The sequence below is a fragment of the Manis javanica genome, chromosome X (assembly GCF_040802235.1).
Source record: "Manis javanica isolate MJ-LG chromosome X, MJ_LKY, whole genome shotgun sequence".
Lineage (NCBI taxonomy): Eukaryota > Metazoa > Chordata > Mammalia > Pholidota > Manidae > Manis > Manis javanica.
Window position 1 is genome coordinate 5,419,147 of NC_133174.1, and position 24,179 is coordinate 5,443,325.

A 24,179-nucleotide genomic window follows, 5' to 3' on the forward strand; every position below is an offset into this window, starting at 1 on the left:
TACTTGAAATGTGGCCAGTGTGACTGAAGAATGAACGTTTAATTTTATTTAATTAATTTGACTTTAAATAGCTGGCTGTGGCTAGTGGCCGCCACACTGGACAGTGCCAGAAAGCCTCTCTCTGTAACACCCCACCCTTTCTCAAAGTGGCCCTGCTGAAAATCAAATCGGTAGCACGTTTGGAGGCGACTTCTCCGTGGTTGGTGTGTGTTTACTGTTGACTCATCTCCTCTTTTGTTGCCTTCCAGCTCCCGGTTAAGAAAGCAGTCTAAGGAAATCAAGCCTAAGACTTGAAGGGACCAGGCTGCCCGCCAGCCCCCTAAGCCTGCCTGGAATGAATGTGTTTGCCTGTAAATCCTAAGGGGCCTGATCTGGGAATTCGGGCCTGCAGGAGAGACCCGATAGGAGGATGGTGTCTTCCCTTAACTCATAACCATTTGCTTCCTCTTTTTCAAGAGGTTTCCTCCCCACCGGCCTATATAGATGGGTTCTTCATCTGTCCATCCCTTCCTTTCTCCCTCCCTCCTTCTTTCCACTTAACCCATCCTCTGCTCATCCTTCATCCATCCATCCATCCATCCATTGACCCTCCTACTGACCCAACTATCCATCCCTCCATACATTCCTTTGCCCATCCTTCAGTCCATCTCTCCGTCCATCCCTCCTTCTCTCTGTCCAGCCTTCCCACCTTCTCTTCAGCCCTCTCTCTGTCCGTCCGTCCAGCAGTCTGAGGACAGTGCACTCCTACTGTACGGTCAGGTCTGTACTAGATGCTGGAGAGGGGAGACCTCTGTGATCCTTGACTTCGTGGTGTGCACGGCTCAGTGGGGGGCATCCGAGGACACTTGCCCTTCACTGTCGATTCAGAGCAGAGCAGTATTGGAGCAGGATTGCCTGGGCCTGTGGTGAGGTAGCCTTTCCAGAGAAAGGGGCTGTAGACTCGTGGAGTGAGAAGATGAGTTAAAGTCACTGCTAGGTTGAAAGTGCTGGGCTGGTTTTTTGAGGCTGTGTGTGAGATGAGAGGCCTGTGTCCTTGCAAGCTCCTTCTCTGCAGCTGCATTGCCGGGCTGATGACTGAACGCTGGCGTGCGTGGCCTGCAGGCCTTCCTTGCATCTGGTCCTGGGAGTAACTCCTTGCTTCTCTCATGTCCCTTCTGCCATCACCAAGAGACCTCAGGCATGCAAGGTTTGCTTCAGCAAAGGCACTCACTGTGGATTCCTGATGAGCAGTGTCCCAGTGATTATGAAGGGCCTGGTATCTGTGCTGTGTAATTAGGCAGGTTGGGTTTTCCATTAGGGCCCCGTCTGGTGACAGTACTGAACTCTGCTGAATGGGCTCAGGCTCCAAGTGCTGATGGCTTGGTCTTGGGATGTCCACTGAGAAGTTTGACAGAATAAATGTATTTCAGGAAAATAGTGCATTACTTGTTCTAAGTGTTGCTTTCCATTTTGGAGACAGCTGGTGGTGTGCATTTGTATTCAGTGGGCGGCAGTCCTACCCAGCTGAACCTCAGGTCTCCTGGCCAGGGCTCCAGGTGGGAGCGTGCCTCAGCAGAGAGAAGGGACCAGGGTCACAGCCATAGGTGTCCATGTTTGCATGGTTGAAGGGATGATTCTACAGGCTTTCTAGGGGTGGTTTTAAAGATGGGAGGAATCTTTAGAGAGGGCTCAGAGTGTGTCCTCCAAGGGAACTGACTGGAATCCAGCATGCATGGTCGGCCTGGAAGGGCTTGGCCCAGTGCAGTGTGGACACTGATGATCTTCCAGAGGTTTCAGCCAGCGCGGTGTGGGATGAGAGAAAGAAGCACTGGGGGTGGTGTGCTTATGGTGATGTGCCCTGGCTTGGGTCCACAGGGTGTAGAATTTCAAGGAGTCGGTATAATGTAGTGTATTTACTGCACTTCTGCAGGTGGGAAACTAGCCTCCTTTCCATTCTGAAGGAGAGTTTGGGGCTCACGATTATTGGTGGGGCTGCTTGAGTACTGTTGCCCATAGTACCGCTCTGGTGATTCTTTTTTTGTTATGATTCTTGTGACTTGATGCAGAGCAAAATGACAGAGTCCCTGCACGGGTGCCTGCTATTTTGGGGGTATCTTCCTATGTTACAGGACATCCCAACACCAGCCTGGTGACACTCACTCCTTTGTCCACATGCCTGTGTGCTGGGCCTCTGCTAGGGATGCTGTGACAAAGGCTGCAGCAGCCCGTTCCTGCCTCCTTTAGAGTAGCAGGGGAGCCTGCATCGTAGAGACCTTTACACTGATCTTGAGCATTCGTGCAGATACACCGCACAGGACCTCAAGCGCAGTGCCTTCCCAAGGTCGCTCAGAAGGGAATCCACTGGGGTCATGGAAGTGAGCAGACGTGGTTACAAAGTGGCTCTGGTGTCCCTGCCCTTCCCATAGTGTACAGCAGGGATGGTGGTGTTTACCTGACCTTGGTCAAGGTCCCCTTGCATGGCCTCACAGCAGGTCCAGGCCTGGCTCCATCCCTGTTCCCCTGGCCCAGCGCTCCTCAGTCCTCATTTCTGTTTCCTGCGCACACCTCCTGTCCCTCTTCCTGCCCTCATTTTCTCTGCAGCCCACGGGATCTTTTTATAAAGCAGATTTGATAGTGTGGCTGCCTCCATTCCTCTTGACTTGGCCCTGCCTGCAAACTGTGCCCCTCCCCTCTGTGAGCAGGGCCCTGCCTTGGGGCATCTTCCCTTTGCCACACCCACCCTCCCCTCTACCTGCACAGGGCCAAGGCAGGGCCCCCCTCCATCTGGGACTGTCCCCCTCCACCCCCACCACGTTCCCCCCGTGCAGGGCAGGCTGGTCTTGGTGCCCTTCTGTCTCGGGCCTTGAGCCCACTGCGGTGACCCTGGTCCCTGCCTGAGCAGCTGCGCCCTCTGCCTGCTCCGTCTTCCCCTGGGTGGGGCCTTTGGGAACAAGGGTTCCCGTAGCTGGGCTTCCGGGACTGGCAGCATTTTGCGTGTATGTGTGGGCACAATTTTCTAGGCAGAGATTGATGGCTTATCTCAGAGACCCAAAGAGATCCACCGAGAGCTTACTATTACCTGCATCCTGCCTTGGCACATTGCTCCCTAGGAACTCCATGGGGACTGAGTGTCAGAGGTGATGGGGCATTTTCCCCTATGCTCTTGTCCTCAGATTCATTGGTGATATAGGCAAAGGTGCATCTATAAAGAATGAATTCTCATGCCAAAGGGAAACAGATTGCTGAAAAGCTTTTTTGGGGTAGGGGACTAATTCATGCAGAAAAGAGTAGGTGATAAAGTCCTTTTGCGTTTACTCTTGGAAGCCTGGCATAGGACTTTCTGCCCCTGGGGATGGCACGATGGGAGGGCCTCAGCTTGGCGGTGTTGGCAGAGCTGAAGGGGAGCTCGCAGAGCCCCAAGGACCGTGTCATCCTGCTGCTGGTCTGCGTGGCTGGCGGGGGCCCTCCCAGGCCGCCTCCCCCTGGGATGACATTTCTAAAGAATGTTATTGTTGGGCCTCTTTGCTCTCCTTGGCCCGGGCTGGTTTTCCTCTCCCATTTTGGTTGAATTTACTTCTTCCGTCAATTGTTACTATTTGTTTCTTTTTTTCTGAAATCCTTCCTAAAAACCTCCCCTTTTAATTTTTAAATCTCCCTTCCTGTATGTTGTATTCAGTACCAAGAACCAAACTTTTGCAATACTGTATTTTATTTTCGAAGGCATCCTTGAAGCCCCTCATCGAGCATCTTAGCCATATTAGAGATAATACGGTGCTCACTGACTCCCCGAACTACTGCGGTCAGAGCAGTCATCATAGAAATCTACCAGGAGGGTGAGAGAGAGACATTTAAAAGTGGAATGTGGTGTATATACACTTATTATTTGTGTAGAGTAGTACAGCATCTCTCTGGCCAGTGTTTGCCTCAGGGGTAGTGGTTCCTGCCTGACCCGCCTTGGGCGCCATTGAATATCTGTTGGAATCCCTTCTGTGAGCTCCATGGTAGTGCAGAGAGCTGGCTGGTTACCCAGTGGGCTTCTTCCCCCTCTCCCTGCACATTTCCTAGGTGTATGTCCCCGAGTTCGGGGTCCTTCATTTCAGGGGAAATGGAGGTGGTAATGGACCCACCTCTTCAAAGTGTCATGCAGAGGAAGGGAGGTTGTCCCTGCCTGGCGACACAGCACAGGGCTCCCCGGGGCTAGGGGTGTGGCTGCACACTTGCAGGTGTGTCTGCAAACCTGTGGGGTGGTAGGCTGCGGGCCTGCGCAGTAAGCACTTCCCTGCTTGTATGACTGGTACGTCCACCTATACGCATATCCTGGAGCATCGCCTTTCCAAGTACCTGCTGCTGCTGAAAGTAAGGAGACTCTTTTGTATCGCATGCACAGCTAAAAGCAAAGTTTCATGACCTAGTATGTTCTGTGTGGCCATTATGAGGTGTGGTGTGTCCCAATATTGTCTGTTTAAACTAAAACACTGATTGACACCTTTTCAGTCGATTTCTTTGCTCACTAATGGGTTGTTACGATAACATGAGAGGCTCATGCAGAGAAATGTGATGAATGAATACAGAGGCTTGGAAATGATGAGTTTAGATAATGTTTCAACACATATCCAACTGTTTGGAAGATGTTCTGGGACAATGATTAGCCAGGACATGGAATTCGAGGATCAGAATCCCCAGATGCGTGTGGCAGTAACAGGAGTGAGAGGATAGTGAAAGCAGCTATACTACCCTTGTCTTCCTCAGTTCTTTCTTTTTCTTCTCCCGAGTGTTTCATAAGATGTGGAATCCTGAAATGGTTTCTTGACACTGTGAATGCATGAGCCTGTCTATTTTTCATATACCTTGAGTAGGGTGTAATTTGCGGACCACAAAATTCAGTTTCATTGTAGTTTGATGAGTTTTAATAAATGTATAGAGCCATGTAACCATCAGCACAAGTTGGTTTTAGGCACCCGCCTCCCGCCGCCATGTCCTCTTTGTTGCTGCAGTCTATGATAGTTACTGCTCTGCTCTCTGTGTGTGTACTTTGGAATGCCTGCTTTTCTGGTTCCTCTTTGGAAAAAATGGGTTCCAGAAGTCAGACTCCCTTGGGAGGCATCGTTTTTCCACCCTCTTGACTGAGACTGCAGTGGCTGGATTCTCCATGGTGGCCAGCCTGCCTAGTCTGAGCCCAGGGAGGAAGCCCTACTTGGGTCCTTCCAGAGGGAGCTGGGTACTGAGGGCTGGTGCGTATGTGCATGGGGCAGGCTTGTTAGGCAGCCACGGGACATTGGAAGGCCCAGAGCTGACTTTGGGGTCTCCTTGCGAGGGCCCTCCAGCCTGCACTGGCTCCCCTCCCTTAGCACTGTGCATCCAGGATGCCATTCCTAATGTGACAAGCCGGAGTTTCCTGTTGCACTGGTGCACAGACCCTAAGCACCTGTTACTCCCTTCCCCAAAGAGGAAGCCGTGCATCCGTCTCACTGCAGCCCACTCCCTCGGATCCAGGATCTCAAACCTTATATCTGCACACCTGCTCATGAGCATATTCTGGAAGGCAGAGCCATGGGAAAATAGCTCTAGAGCTGCCGTAGACATGTACAGGCACACCTCGGAGGTATCGTGGGTTCTGTTCCAGACCACTGCAATAAAGTGAATACTGCGCTAAAGTGAGTCGAATGAATTTTTTTGGTTTCCCAGTGCAAACAAAAGTTATGTATGTACTATACGGTAGTCTGTTAAATATGCAGTAGCATCAGGCCTAAAAAACAATGTACATGCTTTAATTAAAAAATACTTTATTGCTAAAAAATGCTAATCTGAGCTTTGAGCAAGTTTTCATCACTCATCACAGATCATTGTAACAAATATAATAATGATGAAAAAGTTTGAAATATTACAAGAATGACCAAAATGTGACATAGAGACATGAAACAAGCAAATGCTGTTGAAAAACTGCTATTGAGAGATGATAGACTTGGCTTCCTGCAGGGTCGCCACACACTGTCCATCTGTGAACAGTGTAGTGCCTGTGAAGCACAGTAAAGCTGTGCATCGGAACAAGGTCTATGCCTGCGTGTGAGGGCAGACACCGTTTGCCGCTTGATGAGGTCAAGTGTGTGACTCACCCTGTGTGTGCAGTAGAGCACCTACGGGGGCACACTCTGTGGGGACAGGTCAGAGTTCGAGGACATGCCACTCTTGCCCACAGGGAACAAATGCTAAGGGCAGTGTGACATGAACAAATAGCCACATTCGACTTACAGTTTTAATAAATGTCTCAGGAGAAGAGAGAAAGGCCAGCTTCCTTCCCGCTGAGATGGGCTGGGTCTAGACAGGAGGAATCTGGGCCACGTCTTGGAAGATGATTAAGGATTTGAACAGGAGGGGGCAAGGGGGAGACCCAGCAAAGGGAAAGAAGATGGCTTTTGGGAACAGCAGCTCCCGTGGGCTGCCGGGAATGCAGGCAGACAGCCAGGGGCCAGAGGGAAGTGAAGAATTCCCTGCCTGAGACTGGTGTGGTCTTAGAACCTAGCTTTTTCACAGTCCCCAAGAGTGGCTGTGGAAGACAGCGTCTTAGTCTAGATATTTAAGAGCCGTCGGTCTGAGCCGGCAGGTTTCACTGTGGTCCTTGGCAGAAGCCGGCCCCAGCAGAAGCGCTAGGGCTGTGCTGCCCCGCGCAGTAGCCATGGCCACGTGGGCGATCGGGCTGAAAGGAGATGGGCTCTAAGTGTGAAACACACCCATTTCACAGACTTCCTGCCCAAAAAGAAAGTAAGGTATCCCTTTTATAATCTTGATAATCGTTATGTGTCAAGTTGGTAGTTTTTTCAGTATATTTGGTCTCATAAAATATGTTATTAAACTTAATTTTGCCTATTTCTTTTTATTGTTCTAAGTGTGGCTAGTAGAAATTTTTGAAGAAAGCATGTGGCTCTCATCGTATTTCTACTGGACAACACTACCCTGGAGAATTCTTTTTACCAACCAGGCTGAAGTTTATCTTTAGTTTTCTCTGAGCTTATATGTGGAGGTGAACAAAGTGTTTTCCCTTATCTCAGAACTGTGCACTTGACGGGGTTGATGCAAACCTCTCTTTCCATTGTTGTCGTTGCAGAGGGCCCTGCTGGGTGAGGCGCCCAGACAGATGGCTGTGATCGGGCGCCCCCGCCTCGGGGTGTGGTGTCCTTGGGGCGGTAGACCTGCGGCTTGGCCTGTGGTTGGCTCACTCAGCTCTCTGTTCTAGCACTTGGATCCCAGTCTTTGAAACTATGTTCAATATTATAATGTACAGTATTGTGCTGCTAAGTCAGAATACTAGTGACATTCTCCCAGTTTTTAGAGAGAAATGAAATATGGAAGGAAAATGAACATTTACGGAGTATGTAGTAAGCCCGGGAAACCTTGATATCAGTCACAGCCCCTCAGCCTCACCACGCCGGAGTAAAGATGAGGAAACCGGGGCACAGCGAGACAGGCTAGGCTCATGCTCACTAGTAACAGCTTCAAGTGCAGTTTCCTCAGGGCCAGTTTTTTCCCCATAATGTTTTAAAAGGTTACTGCTATCTACATCCGTTGTCAGTGTGATTCAACAGAATATATACCGAGGACCCCAAATGCTTACTCAGTCACCCAGCTGGTGCGTGGTCTTGTTTTTAGGTGTTGTGACTTCTGTTCAGCAGTGCTTGATCCTGGGTGAGAACGTGGTCGCATCACTGGGCAGTAGAGCCTCTGGAAGGTTTGCCGGTCTTCCAAAATAACTTCCTGACTGGCTTGTCTTTGGACAGTTTATTGTTTGCTGGAGAAAAGATCATCTTACCAAGACCTTGCCTCTGTCTGCCCCGGACTCCCCCTGCCCCGCACTCAGACAGTGATGCTGTAGATGCCAAGTCAGCTTGGTCTGTAGACTCAGAACAGAAGACATTTCACCAGTTCAGGGACCTTGCACCAGCTCAGTGGCCTGCTGAGCCGCCTTTCTGTCTTCTAAGGATACCTCTGTGTATGAAGAGCTGTCAGGGAGGAATGTCCCCATAGCGCCTTGGCCCCCCAAACCCTGCTTTTCTTATAATCTCGGCTTTTGTCCTCAGTCAGGGTCTAAGTGCCACTTTGTCTCTCTAGTCTGTCCTCTTCTAGTTGCTCCTTGAGTGCTTGTTGTCTCTGTTTTGGGTTTGTTATGGTATCAGTTTCAGAAATTGGTCTGATAAAATTTATCAGTGAAGAAATTTAATGAAGTCCTGTTGTACGTGAGGTGAATGAGAGAAACAGCATCCTTTTTTCCAAGGATCTCACAGACCAATAGGGGAGGCAGCCATGTCAGATAATGATTACACTACAGAGTGACCAGCACTGTCGATGACAGAAATATGGCCAGGTGACTGTGAGCCAGTCCTCCCATCTCCCTTCCAGCTAGCCGGCCTGCTCATTCACTGTGAAAAAGCTCTGCCTGTGGAACATGCTGGCACCTGGCTTTGCATGTGGAGGTTAAGAAAGGCAAGTGCATCCCTAAATGATGTTTGGTTCCTGGGAATGACACTTAGAAAAATCACAGAGAGATGTACCTGGTTGAGGTATAAAGGATAGTGGTAAAACCTGTCTATTCTAAAGCAGTGAGTCTGGGGGTGGGCCTTTCATTTTTTAATCAAAGACATGGAGACTAATTCTTCCGAAAATATAGTTCAGTGCTGCCTGGGGGAAGTGGTTCTCTGTGGGCAGTTGTCTTGCAGATTCACTGCCATTCATAAAACTTCAGTGTCTCCTCTTCCCTTGAGATGTATTTGAGGAGCTGTTTGCTCTTAACATTGGTCTGGGAATTCTTCTGTGAACCATAACTGCTAGTTTTGTGCTGGAGTTGATGAAAAGAGTGTATTTTTGGTGGGGGGATTCTCAGGAAGACTTAATCTTTTCACACAGAAATCATGAATATAATTCAGGAACGATTCTAAGACCCATCACCAAAATTGGGTCACTCATGCTGTGTTATTACACTGAAGTGTGCAGTTGCCATGTTTAGGCTGAGTTCCAGGTGTGATTACTCTTTACCCTAAATTCTAAAATTGGGCCTCAATGAGAATTGCCAACTCAAGGATATGCATATTCTGAATGAATATCTGGATTTAAAATGTAAATATTTTTATCCAAGTGAGTTTTCAGGATCTATGTGGCCGGTTTGTAGTACATCCACCACTATTTCAAACTTGATAGAGAAATGAGGAGTCTTTCTAAAAGAGCTTCACAACTTTGTGTTTTGGGGGGACCACCACTTTGAGGAATCTGCTGAAGGCCCTGAACTGTGCTCCTCGACATGTTTGTGCAGCCTCAAGGAGCTCAGGGGCTCACTGCTACGTGAGAACCCTGGCTCTCGAGTGTCAGCGTTATGCCATTGAAGATGGAGAAGCAACGAGCCGAGCAAGCAGGGTCCAATTCACCAGGAATGTAACTCCAAACAGACTGGCATCCACTTCTGGTGGGCTTTGAGACTCTTTATGAGCCAGGTCTGTTCAAAAAGGTGGAAGAAATCATTATTATTTCTTGAGTATGGGTTTGGAACTGAAATTGGGATGCACAGCATCCTCTGAATGTCACATTAAGAAGAAGCATGAATCGGAACCATAAAGATTATCTTGTTCTCGGAGATGACAGTGCCGTGACAAGCGCCACCGGGTTACCCCGGCCTCCTTTGGTAATGAAAATGTGTTAAGAATCAGTGTTGATACTTGCCCTCTACCCTCACCTGCTGCCACCCGCCTCTCTGCTCTGCAGTTTGGCATAGTTGATGTCACATACTCCAGCTCCCTGAGCTTGGCTGGGAAGGATGGCATGGTCTTCAAGGCACTGGACTACTACTGACTGCTCTCCCCAGTGGCTGGCTGTGGTCACTAGAATAATGGCCCCCCAACATGTCCACGTCCTGATCCCTGGAGCCTGCCAGTGTGTTTGTTACCTTACATGGCAAAAGGGACTTGGCAGATGTGACTAAGCTAAGGATCTTGCCATGGGAAGATTATCCCAGGTTGCTTAGGTGGGCCCAGTAGCATCACAAGGGTCTTCATAAGTGGAAAAGGGAGGCAGAAGAGGGAGAACCAGAGAGAGAGCATCTTGTCTGGGAGAGACTGGTGAGGCCATGGTGGGCTTTGAAGGTGGAGGAAGGCGGTATTGAATGCAGGTTGTCTTTAGAAGCTGGACAAGGCAGGTGAACAGTTCTACTCTAGAGGCTGTGCAAGGAACCCAGCATTAGCTGAGTCCTCGGCTTCAGTTCAGTGAAGCCAGTCCGGACTTTTGATCTCCAGAACTGTAAGATAACAAATAATAAAAGCCCAAGTTTACAGTAATTTATTACAACGGTAAAAGGAAACTAATACAGGCTGAAGCAAGGCTATTGGAGAAATAAGGGGGAGGCTGGCAGAGGAGGGGATGGACCTGGTCTTCAGGCCAAGACTAAAGAGGCCGCACCCAGCTGATAGGACCCACTGAGGTTTGTCTGACCATCCCCGCTCTGAGGATTGGGAAGCTGAGCACAGAGAGAGATGGAATCACCCATCCAAGGTTTCACAGCAATGAATGGCTGTCTTGGAACTGGCTCTGACTGAAATGGCCCTGTGCTGGTTCTCAGAGAGCCCTGCAGGATGCATCAGGGAAAGGGAGTGAAAAGAGGCCAGCGTCTCTGCCAGCCATCATTCTGTCCCTGCCCATGGGCCAACTCTGTGAAGAATGGCCAGCAAAACACACTCATCTCCTCTGCTCAGGCCAAGAGGAGCCCCTTATGAGGGGAGAATCTGCAGTGGGCGTACCTCTGAGGGGTTAATGTTGCTCAGACCGGAGGACAGAGTGAGGAGACTGGGGAGAGCTGGCCTGGGGCCTTAAGGCCCAGTATCAGAGCATGCTTCCAAGTGTGGGGACGGCAGGGTCCCTGCTGCTCAGGCCATTGCTTCCCATGTCACCCCTCCCCTCATTCTGCAAATGTGATCAGACTTAGGCTGGACTCCCTACCAACTTGTTCCTTGAAAGTAAAGCCTGCTTGTGCCCTATGGACTTGCTCTGAGCCCTTGAACAGTGCATTAAGGATCTTGCCAGACAGTGATAAAAAAGACCATTTCTTACCTTGCTGGTAGGAGTGCATGCTGATGGTAAAGTACTTTGGTGGTTAGTTCAGTGTTTATTGTAAGCTTCTAACCATTATTTACAATAAAGAGCAGAAAATTGGAGCAAACCTATATAGATGACATGAGGTGCCTGATGAATGAGTTGCGGTGTACTGTACATGATGGAATATTCCAATTTGATAAAAGGGGTGCTGACCAAGGTTAAAGGGCATAAAGAAGTACACAAATGAAAAAAATCAGTATATAAAATTTGATCTAGTGGTATCAGGAGTGGAAAAATGTAGGCATAAAAAGGGAAGAAAATAAGCTAAAACAAATCCAGGGCTTTTGGATTATAGTAATTTTATTTCGTATTCTTCATACTTTACTGTCTGAATTTTTTACCTTGAATTTAACATGGAGAAATAAGCTTCATATCCTTCAACCATATCAGTTTACTTCTGGTAGTCTCTCGAAGAAAACAATTGTGTATATGGATTATGGGCTTTATATAGAGAGATGTTTTTTAAATTGAGATGTAATCTACATATACCATAGAATTCACCATTTAAAGTGTACAGTTTTATTATATTTACAGAGTTGTGTGGCCATCACCATTGTCAAATTTCAGAACAATTTTATTACCCCCAGAGGAAGCCCCACACCTGTTAGCAGTCACTCCCCATTCCACCTTTCCCCTATCCCTGGCAACCACTGATCTATGTTTTTGTCACTATGGATTTGTCTATTCTGGACATTTCTTATAGCTGGAGGCTACCCAACGTGTGGCCTTCTGTGTCTGGCTGCTCTTACCCAGCACAGTGGCTTCAAGGGCCATCCATGTTGTAATATGCATCAGTACTTCATTCTTTATTTTTAGGGCTGAATAATATTCCGTTGTATGGGTAGGCCATGTTTTATTTATCTGTTCATCTGTTGATGACCCTTAGTTGTTTCCATCTTTTGGCTATTGTGAGGAATACTTTTGTGGGGCCATAATATTTTCATTTTTCTTGGGTATACACCTAGGCACAGAACTGCTAGGTCATACAGAAACTGTATATTTAACTGTGAGAAATTGCTGAACTGTTTTCCAAAGCAGCTCTCATGAATATTTGTGTTATGAGAACTAGAAAATAATGTAGCTAGCAGTGATAGGAGAGTGCTTAGGTAAATTCCATTAATCCCCTTAGCAAACTTAGAGACCTTGCTCTGGGCATGAGCTGGCCTCCAAGAGGTGTGACTCCTCACTGTCTTGCTTTTGAAGTACTCCCTCTGTGGGTGGCCATGCAAACTTCACGCTTTTTTTAGAAAGGAAGTGGGATCAGAGGCATATGGATTCTCTATCAAGCCCAAATAAAATTACCAAAACAGTAGATGTATCAGATTGTTTATTTTTGGAACAAGGAGTATGGAAGAGCCAGTGTAATTGCCTATGCTGTTTATTGGATAGGAAACTGAAAAATATAGTTACAGTGGTTTTATAACAGCCCTGAATTGTAAAGTAAGTGAATTGGGCTCAGCAAGTCTGTAAGGTCAGGTTCCCTATCTGTGTCTGTTGACTAAATGAGATCATATATGTAAGCATGCTTAGAATCCCCCTGTTCTTGGGCATTTTTTCCTAGGCTTATACATGAATCTAGAATAGCAGAGATGTACTCAGAACTCAGTTTATCTTGAAATAGTACTGTTTGTGTTGTGGGTTGGTCCAATTAAGGATCTGTTGCCTGCCTGACTTGGAACCACATAGCCATCACACCATCCCTGACCTGTAAAGGAATTGTGCTGCAGACGTTGGTCTTTGGGGATGGGGCAGACAGTGTGCACTAGGCTCATCTTGATGTTGTGGGTTTTTGAGTGCATTGTCTTTGAGAGGCTGTCCACAGCATATTTTAACCTTCTATATATTTCTGTTTTGATATTGACTCTAGTTCTTAAAACTGTATGTTTAAAACGAAGACAAGTTACAGTCAGTGCCATTCTGATGGTGTTTATCAGTTTCTAAATGCTACTGGGGGAGACAGAGCCTTGTTGTTGAACCAGTTTGGGGAAATAACATGTTCAAAATTCATGCTTGTCTCGGGGCGTTTGGCTGTGGTTGCGGTGTTTCGCCTGTCCCGGGGCCAAGGACTTGAACAGGAGTTATGGGAGAGTTGAATTAGTGAAATTTAGGTTATCGGATTCCTATGAGGACCAGTCATTGTGCATTTATAGAGAACCGAATAGATAGCTGCCCAGACTCAGGCAATTATAGGTGCGGCCCGTTTTATACAACAGCTGTCTTGTCAATCAGTGTGATCATGGGTGTTGGGGAGGGGGAAGTTCTACTTGAAACCCATCTGGAAGCCCTTTCCTTTATCTATCTAGGCCAAGCCAAGGCTTCCTTAATCAGACCTACTTCAAGGAGAGAGGTCCTTGTTGTTTTTCTCCAGAAAACAGAAAGGACCCTTTGCAATTGCTGATTCCTACTGGATTAGGAATACAGACAGTAGTTGGTGGGCATCTCCTTGCGTTGTTACCATGTTTGTATTTGGCTTTCTGCGTCTGGTCAGTCATTAATGTTTAGCTCCTTAATTCATCACCACTGGTAGATGAAACTTAAAAATACATTTTTGGTAGATTTAAGCTGCAACGCATGGAAACTAACAGTTTGGTGAGGCATCTGGTCAGGGAGGGAATAAGAACAAAACTTGCCATGGTGGAAGGGCTGCTTTCCATGGCCCTCAACTCATTAAGCAACACCGTGGGGAGAAGCTGGCTCTTTGACCTGTTTTTGTAACTGCTAATATCTATTTTCACTGGTATTTGAAGCTCCACTTTGAGATAGTAATGCTTTTAATTGTGAGTGTACTGATACTGTCACTGATTATTATTTAGGCAAAGTCAGTGAGTTAATTTTTCAACCAAAAAGGTGGAGCAAAAGCAGTCAGTTACTTAAATAAATAATTTTGTATTAAAAGCAAGTTCTGGAGTTGATTCAGCAGACTTACGCAAAATTGACCTGACTCTCAATTTTTTTTTCATTATTTATTTTGCAGGATAACAAAGCCATTGACCTTGTGTTGGGGATGGACTTGCTTTAGGATGGGAAACTGTATATGATAAACAAATTGGAATTTATTACATGGACCACATAAATAGTAAGTAGAGTGCCACACTTGAGTTATCATATATCAATGAATTTTCATGTTGATCTCAAAGGTGCTAAAACCTCTTTTCGTTGAGTGAAACAATCATTGCTGTTCAAGGCAGCATTTAATTGGATTTTATAAATGTCATCTGAAGTTTTCATTAGCTGACTTCTTCAAAAAGTGAAGCAATTATGGAGCTCCTTAGCTTGTGCTTTGCTCAGGACTACATAGAATATACTTAATGGGACTTTAATATCCAATATAAGGATAAAGTTTCCAGGTAGTCTGGAAATAGAAATATCTCATAATGAGCAGGTTGTGTATTGCAAAGTGGAGCTTACAAATTCTTGGAACAATGAATGCCCATGTGGTTACCTTAACTTCATTTTGTCTTCTACATTTAATTTTAATTAACAAATTTAATTTTAACACACCAAACCTTTTTGATCTATGTGCAGGGAGAACAATATGTAAAGATGACAGGTAAAATATTGGGTCCTTGACCCATGTCCACCTTCTTGGTGGAGTTGTTCAGAGCAGTGGTTCTCAACCAGGGTTGATTTTTGCCTCCTGGGAACATGTGGTAACATCCGGAGGTGTTTTCGATGGTCACACCTAGGGAGGGTGCCCCTGGCATCTAGTGGTGGACACCAGGGCTGCTGCTCAGCCTCCTACAGTGCAGGGGACAGCCCACCAGAGAGATGACCCCAGATGTCCATGGTGCTGGGCTTCATGCCCTGGATCACGGGCTCTGTTGTGTTCTGAATCCATCTCAACCACCCTCTGTTGTCTGTGTGTGCTCAGGGTGTCTGTCTGGCTGGCCTTCCTTCCCAGCTGCTGGTGGGCAGCCTCCATGGGGGAGGGCTGCTCTCAAGGTGAGGGCTGCTGTTCGAGGGGCCTGGGCACATGTGCCCTGTGACTGCATCACCGGGCTTCAGCCTCCCCGGGCCCAGGAGGCATTACTGAATGGCTAGGCATCTGCCTTACCCAGCCTTTCTGAAAGCCTACCTGCCACTGGGGCCCAGGACCTGTCCTGGCTTGTCGCTCATAAACCCAGCCTGCTCATCCCTCCATACCCTGTCTGCTGTGGGCAGCCTAACTTGCCTGCTGCTGTATCACTGCAAGTGTTACAGAGTTCCTCTCTGTACTGCCACTCTGTAGGCTCCGGGGACCCAGGAAAGTGACACCCAGGCTCCATGCTCAAGGATTCGACGTGGCACTCTGACATAGCCAGGGACCCTAAAGCTGAGTGATCAGCAAGGACTTTCTTCTGGCCACTTTGAGTATAACTGGGATGGCTCAGCACCGTGGGGTGCAAGTGATGATGTCAGCTCCAGAGTCACACCACCTCCTCCCTCCAAGGCCCTCAGACAACTCAACTCTCTCTTTTTTCCTCAGGCAAAAAGAATAATTATTGTTGTAGCAATGTGTACATAGGGGACCAAAAACCCCACTCCAGAAAACTTACTCCCAAGAAGCCAACTTTTGGTAGCACCACTTTAAAGGTACAGAACCTGAGTCAGATACTTAATTGTAATTGTGCAGGTTAGTGCTGGGGTGAGGGACCAGAGGACCCCGGGCTGACCACCTTTGAGGTTCCCAAAGACCCTCCATGCACTGGACAGAGTTTGAACAACGCCGATCAGTCTGCTGGCTGAGTACACGTGGGGACGCTGGGCACTTGCCAACAGCTGTGCCTCTGCCCCACCCCAGGCCCCCAGAATCTGAACTCTGGGGCTGAGGCAGGAAACAGAGTGGTGTTTCGTTTGGCTTCTTATTTCCCCATGTGAGCTTTTAAGGCCTGGAGAGGCTCTCTAAGAGGGCCCTGGGATGGCAGTGTGCATGGGGTTGGGGAGATGGCAGGAGCAGGTGAAAAGGGAGAACTTACTTGAAACATCCCAGCAAGCCCTCATGTGTGTGTCTGTGTGTTACATAGAATTGACATATTTACTACATGGTTAACCATGTACAGGTAAAATGCAGAGAACATAAAATTAACCATTTTAAAATGTACAGTACAGTGGCATTTGGTGCATTCACAGGCTTGTGCAGCCACCCCTCTGTCTAGTTCCAGAACATTCCCTCACCCCAAGTCAGGCCCCAAACCCATGAGCAGTCACTGCCCATTCCTTTCCTGTCTACCAGCCTGGCACCCACTGAGCTCCTTTCTGTCCTTATGGATTTGCTTGGTCCAGACATTCCCTGTAAGTGGAGTCACACAATATGTGACCTTTAGTGTCTGCTTTCTTTCATTCAGCATCAGGTTTTCAAGCTCCATCAATGTTGTAGCCTGTGTCAGTACTTTGTTCCTTTGTGTGGCTGAATAACCTTCCACTGTATGGATAGACCTCATTTTATTTATCCATCCACCATTGATGGAATCAGGGTTGTTTCTGCCTTTTGGCTGTTATGATAGTGCTTCTCAAGAACATTTTTTAAAACTTATTTTGCATATTTATTTAAGATTTGGGTAGGGAAATTTTACTAGTACTTCTTTCCTGTGAAGGATCCCCTTGTTTTGTTTTGGCTGCCAGCAGCCTGAATGTGTTTACCAAGATGTCGTTGTCATAATGGAGCCACCACAGCCTGGGATCTCCAGGTTTGGAGCAGGGACAGCGCTTTCCAGTTTTTGCTTCCCTTAGGGCGGCTCTTCTGTTGAAGTCTCCCTTGGGAGGGTTGTGGCAGTAAAAGAGGCTAGCCTTCCAGAGTCGGGTGTCCCGGCCATAGGCCCCTCCACCCCCTCGGTATCGGATCTGCTTTCGGGCCTGCCGTCCTCTCTCTAGGGAGCAGACTGACCCTTCCGCTCCTCATTCAGGGAGCCTGCAGCCAGTAGTCACCGATTGCCTTCTGGGTTTCAGACTAATGAGAGGTCCTGAGAATGTAAAGATGAAGGAGCTGTGTGCCCACCTTCTAGGGGCTTGTAGTTTAGGTGGGAAACAAAGAAATAGCAAAGCAATGCGTGCCAAGCGATCAGTGCTGAGAGCTGTGATCCCAGCCATTGCATTGTGACACATGTGCTCAGAGGGGCGGAGGAGGCCTCCAAAACGAGATGCCTTTGCAAAGAGACTTGGAGGATGGTATGGTTTCCTGGTGGGCAGAAGAGGACAGAAGCCGCATCTACAGAGCATGAATGATCATGTCCAAATATGTGGACTTTGGAAAAATTCCGTCTGTTTAGTGGATGTTTGTGGGGAAAAGGACAGAAACTCAAAATGGTGCTGGCAAGTTAGCTTTGGGACTCATATAACATGTAGAGGATATTGGACTTTGTGCTTTCAAAGAGGTTTGTGTGGGAAAGCGTTGCAAGCAGCGCTCGCGAGGCAGGTTCAGGCAGTGCAGTGAGGATGGCTCTTGGTGGGATGGCGCAGGGGCCTGGGTGTTTCTGGAGAGAGATCACAAGGGCCTGATTGCACTAAGGGGCGACGGACGGAGAGAAGGGTATGTCGTCAGTCATTATGAGGTCTAGGGCAGCCATCGCCAGTTCTTAAAGGCCCAGGGAGTACTCTGGGTGAGGGAGAAGATCAGTTCTCTGAGGACGAGTCTCGGGCGTTCCCAGGTCAGCCCAGCAGCCTCAGACGGCACTGCTCACTTGCAGACGGAAGGCAGGAGGCACAGTGCCGCTGTTTGGTTTGGTGTTCGGGTTGGGAGTGAGGAGGCGCCCTATGAGAATGAGTTGGGCTGTGAACCGGTGACTCACAGTCCCTCTGGGTCTGTCCAAGTGGACACACATATTAGGAGGCAGTTGGAAAGAAGAGATGGGAGCTCCAGAGAGAGGTTGGAGCCCAAGGAGGCACCCGCCCTGCCTGGAGCTTGTGGTGAGAAAGCCAGGGTGCAGACTGGGTGCCGCATGGATGGGGGCGACATGGAAGTCCACAGACTGCAGAAGGGCTGCGAGTTTGGGGAGTGTGGGAGGGGGCAGAGGGGAGCAGCGAGCCTGGGCATCCCGACGCTGAGGGCAGTGAGGCGGGGTTGGAAACACCCGTTTGTGTGACAGTGACAAACTCATTTGGGTTCATCTCCGCCAATATTTATTGGCAGTGTGAAACATTGTCTGGTGTTGTCTCCCCCTGCAATTAACTATTTCACGTCCATGGAGTTTTCTTCTCCTCTCAGCTGGGGATATACAGGTAGAAGGTGCTGCACATGCTAGGAGACTCCGTGTGGATGCTTCCATAATGTGCATTCTGGTCTTTCATTAATTTTCCCATCAACTAGTCAGTAACTCGTTACCTTTGGTCAACCTAAAGATTGTACGTTTAAGTCACTTACATTCTAACTCTTGGAATTTAGAGCTGACCCAGATTGAGGATCCCAGAGAGCAGTGGAGGCGCGAACAGGAGCGGATGCTGAAGGAGTACCTCGTTGTAGCCCAGGAGGCTCTCAATGCCAAGAAGGAAATCTACCAGATCAAGCAGCAGTGCTTCGAACTGGCTCAGGAGGAGTACCAGCAACTGCACAGAATGTGTGAGGATGACAGCCGCTCACACGCCAGCTGTGAGTTGATTGTCCTACGGTTAACATGCCTGGCTTGAAAAGCCCTCTCTCTGCTAGGTGATGGGCCAACATTCATCTATGTGGGCAAGACCGCTTCATAGGGTTTCTAACCGCACCCTGTTGGGTAGTCAGGGTTCTGCCGGGGACTCGATGTCATGCGGTAGCCCCTCCTTTAGTGAATATCTGTCAGACAAGGCCTACCCTGTGCCCACACACAGAGATAGCTGGAGCCCAAGAAGGGAGAGGTCTCTGCCCCTGAGGGGCTGACGTTCAGCTTTGGAAGGGAGAAAGCAAATTCCAGGTAGTGACACCAGACGAGCTCACATCTCATGTGGTTGGCATGAGAAAGGGCTTCGCACGGAGACCTGTGTGGTGAATGCTGTTGGCCTGGGGCCATCCTTGGGAGACCCACACAACAGTTTTGTTGATCCTACTTGGGAATATTCAGGGCCTTCACACATGTCGAGTACTTGCCTCTTCATAGAGCCCTTTCTTGAGCAGTACACTGAAGGCGGAGGCACGCGGTGTGGCCCAGAGGATCAGGGGCTATTGCTTTCTGCCCTTCCAGGGAGACTGATATTCTCAGAAGGACCCCCTCTGAGCTTTGGAGGCTGCTGGAGGTGGGCTCTTGGCTCATGAGTCTCAGCAGATACTCAGGTACTGAAGGAACCAGGTCCAGCCTCAGAAGCCAGAGTATTTTGTAATTTGACATGCTCAGTCACTGCTTGAGCCAGTCCCTCCCCGACAGAGCTGTCACACTTAAGAGTCCACCACAGAGGTGTTTGGCCAGGACTGTCCAGGACTCCGGTGAGCTTGGGGAGCATGTGTGAGGTTTTATTTTATAAAGACCTAAGTCTCGTTGGGCCATGGAAGGGCTTACCTGTGACACGACTGTCCTGTTGGCAGGTATTTGGCTCTGGTGACATAGCTTTGACGTTAAAGCTTTACTCTGTGTTGCAAGTCAGAGTGGAGGTGAGGCCAAGGGGCCATATGCCTTTTGATGGCAGTGCTGTTAAAGGTGAATAAGCCATGCAGGCTGTGGGAAGAGGTGGGGTTTCCCCTCTAACAAGAATGTCAAGGAGTTCTGTAACCACGTGCCTAGAGAGAATGTAGGGACTCAGGTATGCTGTCTCCAGGTTGTCTTATCTCTGGTTCTTCAGGTATTGGTATGTAGTAGATTTTGTTTTGTTTTTTCTTTTAACCGTCCATCAGAGTGTGATGGGTCAGTTCAGTGCTAACTTTTAAGAGGCTGGTTTATCTCCACAGTTTTCTTGTAATGTCTTCTGATTTTGGTATCAGGACAATGCTGGCCCCCCCACAGAATGGGTTGGGAACTGTTCTTTCCTTCTCTCTTTCTGGAAAAAGTTTGTGTGGGATTGGTATTAAGCTTTCTTAAGCATTCGATAGAATTCACCAGGAAAGCTATCTGTACATAAGAGTTCTTTGTGGGAATGCTTGTAACTACAAGTTCAGTATCTTGAGTGGGTATGAGGAGATTAGGATTTTTTGTTTCTTCTTGAATCAGTTTTGGTATTTGTGCATTTCAAGGAATTTGTCTATTTTATCTAATCCAAAAATCAGAAACATTTTTATAAAGGGTCATAAATATTTTTGGCTTTGTGGGCCATATGGTCTCAGACACAAGTACTCTGCCCTGTTATGGTACTGAAGCAGCCAGAAACAATACATAAAAGAATGTGTGTGGCTTGTTCTGATCAAAGTGTAAAAATGGGTAATAAGCTAGATTGGCCCACAGGGAATTTGCTGACCTCTGATCCAAGCTGTCAAGCTTATAAAGTTATGTGTAGAATTTCCTTATGATTCTTTTAATGCCTGGATGCTCTGTAGTGGTATCCTTTCTTTCATTCCAGATATTAATAACTTGTGTCTTTTTCTTAATCAGTGTAGCTAAGCTTGTACTGATTGTATTTTTCTTTACAATAAACTGGCTTTGGTTTTCCTTTTTTCCCCTATTGTCATCTATTTTATTGATTTCTCCTCTTTATTCTTTCCTTCCTTCTACTTAGTTTGGCTTTAATTTGTTCTTCCTTTTCTAGCTTCCTAAAGTAGAAACTTAGATCACTGATATTAGACCTTCCTTATTTTCTCACTTAGCCTCAAAAGGTATAAAATTTCCTTCTAAGTACAACGCTAACTGCATGCCGCAAATTTTGGTTTTTTCATTTTTAGTCAGTTCAGTATATTTTCTCATTTCCTTTGTGATTTATTGTTTGACGCACGGGTTCTTTAAAAGTAAGTTGTTGAGACTTTTTACAGATGTCATGTTGATTTCCAGTTTAATCCCACTGTGGTCAGAGACTCCACTATGGAAGATTTCAGTCTTTTGGTATCTCTTGAGATGACTTTTATAGCACAACATACGGTCTCTTTTAGCGCTCTCATAGGATTGGAAGCCCATGGACGGGGTGCCTTGTAGTACACCTAGCTGAAACAAGCTCATAACTATTTCTAAGAATATATAGGTAGCTATTCTAAGTCTTTCAGAAAGTTACTTGGTAAAAACTAGGTTGAACCACATAAAATTGTAATTTTTGTAGCTGAAAAAGGGCCAAATATTGGCAATTTCATATGATTCAGTCTGATAGAGTGTTTCTTCCCAATAGCCTTTAGGGACCTTATCTGTTCCATGGGTGGGTTTGGTTAGGTCTCCAAAGAGGCTCTCTGGTCAGTCTTCCTAAGGATGGAATGCAAGAAAGACATATCAGAGAGCTGGGAAGGAAGTTTCATGCCAGTGATTGGAAAGAAAAATTACAGCAAGAGGAGGTGTTTATCATGTTCTGGTTAACACAGCACAGCCAGGACTTCAGCTGTAGTGTGCATGGGTGGGAGCTCGGGACTGGAGCCCTAAAAGGTGCAAATATAGGCAGACCTGAGAGCCGCATGTGGGGTTCCACAGCCGGCACGAGGGGAGCGAGGGAGCAGTCCCAGTGCAACTTGAGCCTGTAGGTTAAGGGCACTCAAAACTTGTAGTTCTGTGGAGCTGTGACATCCCTCAGCATCAGTTTTTGTATTTCCCTGGGTTTTTCACTTCCTTGACATTTGGGCAAATAGGGAATTATACTCAATTACATTTCCTTCCTGTGCTCCATGGAATTTTTTACTGCCCAGTAAAAGAAGAAATACTGATGATGCTGTCTTTGAAGTGGTGCATGAAGAAACCTTCAGCAGAGGAAGCAGATGACTCTGTGGTGTTGACTTGAGATTCTAACATTAGCTCATCAGATTCCCAGCCTGCTAGGAGTCTCTGTGGAGACACAGTCTCTGCAGCCACTGTGTAGGTGGCCGTGGAGGCCAGATGGGGCCTGCCTGTGCTCATGGAGGGCTGGAGGTGGTAGTGATCTTCTGGGGCCCATCACCTCATCGGAGGAAAGACTCCAAGTGGAATCTAGGACCTAATCCAAGTGCTTTATCAGGTTGCTTCTGTCCCTGAGGTTTTGACCATGTTCTTTTCAATTTGCTGTTTCATCTGAACTACCAGTTACAGTGAGGAAAACTCTGTTCAGTATGACTCAAATGAATTATTTCTGGTCACAGGATAAAGCTCAAGGCAGTGATCCGTGGCTGGATCACTGTGATCTAACAGATGTCTCCTACAGAGAGAGGGGTTGGGCCCACGTAAGGAGCCTGATGGCGGCAACATCCCCAGCACACCTGGGCTCCAGCTGGCCACACTGGTCATACTTAGCCCAGATCACCCTCAGTGCTCAGTCATCTAAGCAGGGCAGCGTCTCCTTGCTCCCCTACTGGGAACAGACTAACATTTGGGCCTATTTCCTTTATTGGCAGTGACTTGAGGTGAAGGAACTAATACTCGGTGAGCTAGTGTTTTCTGTGCATTGTTATGATTGCAACATTGTGAAGCACATGATGTTTTCTTCCTTGTACATATGAGAAAAGATATTGGGGAGGCTACATTACGTCTTCAAGGTCACATGCTCAGTATTCAAACCCAGATCTGTTTGCATGTGCAGCTTCCCGTGCTCTGTACGGTTTCCTAGACATGGAAGAGGCAGCTCAGGAAAGCTGACCATGTTTTTGGAACATGTTGCCCTCCCATTGTTCAGGTTACCTGGAAATAAAGACCGATGGAGATGGACAAGTCATCTGGCAATTTTGCAACTTCAGGAGGTGCAAGGAGGGCAGAGCAGTTTCTGCTTCTTGATCTTTCTCTTGACCCACACTAGGATCACTAAGCTATTTGTTTTGTTTCCAGCAGATATTTATGTTGTATATACTAAATGTTGGGGATGCGATTTATCCCCAAGGGCTGATTATAGGGAAAAATGAGGCATTGATGGTGAACAGAGGAATTAACTAGAATAGCCATGTCTAATATTGGAGCAGAAGGATATGACAGAGGGTGGGGGGAGGGGATGTGCATCTCTAACACCCTTCACAGATCCCCTACCACCACCACGTGTTACGGAAACCACCAGAATAAAATTCCATTCATTGGACCAGAAAGATTTTGTGTCAATGTTGGGCCATCTGGTATCTCAGAATGTCCAAGCCTTGACCTTTTTTGTCTCTGACCAAAGCAAATGTAGATACTTTGCTGGATTTGAGCACACATGTCGCCATGAGACTAAGACCCCTACTCTATTTCTGGAAGCTTGAGAACTAGCTGCCTGGTACCCAGTCCTATTTTATGCTTTGTAGAACACTGGGATGCAGCTGATCTACAATGGACTCACTGTCTCTGAGACACACCCTGTACTTTCTCTACAGCTCTGTTTTGTAGAGTTTTCTCCTACTTTCTTTGTCCTAATATGTTCTTCCATTTGCCTTTTAACCCTGAATACATTCGTTATTTCAGAAACTTTGGTTTTGGAGTTACTCTTTCACTCTTCCTGAGAAACTCCAGCTTCTGGAGGTGTTCAGATGAAGTCTATGACCATTTGCAGAGCCTTTTGGAAGGAGTTCTTGTATCGAGTGAATTATAGTCTGAACCACAGGTCAGCAAATTATGTACGGCCCACGGGCTGAATCTTGCTCACTCTGGGTGTTTGCAAGTAAAGTTTTATTGGAACACAGCCACATCCATTCACTTTTCTATTGTCTGTAGCAGCTACGAGGCAGAATTGAGGAATTGAGACAGACTGTATGGCCCATAATGCCAAACATATTTATTACCTGGTGCTTTGCAGAAAAAGCTTCCCAACCCCAAATCTATCTCAGTGTTTCTGAACCTTGGCTACATAGAAGAATCTCCTGAAGGGCTTTTAAACCTGGGCCCCACCCCCAGAGATTTTGACTTAATTGGCCTTGGATGGGGCCAGACTTTTTTTTTAAGGTTCCCAGGCTATCAGAGTTGAGATCCACTAGTCTAGCAGCAGGAATGTGACTGCTACTCTGGCTCCCAGGAGCTACCAGAAGTCTACACCAAGAGTCTCTTTGGGTGGCTGGGAAAGAGTCGGCCTTATCTCTGGTGAGAAAGTGCTGACCCACCCTGAATTCCTGGGTTAGGTGGTGGTGATTGACCTTATCAGTC

General features: G+C 47.3%; 1 protein-coding gene across 1 annotated transcript in view; it reads left to right on the plus strand.

Moving 5' to 3' along the window:
• WWC3 (WWC family member 3) overlaps positions 1-24,179 on the plus strand; it is a 107,825-nt gene that overhangs the window by 22,325 nt on the left and 61,321 nt on the right. Inside the window, 3 exon segments of the mRNA XM_037013425.2 lie at positions 14,081-14,098; positions 14,100-14,182; positions 18,464-18,667. Of these exon segments, the coding sequence (XP_036869320.2) occupies positions 14,081-14,098; positions 14,100-14,182; positions 18,464-18,667 (305 nt within the window).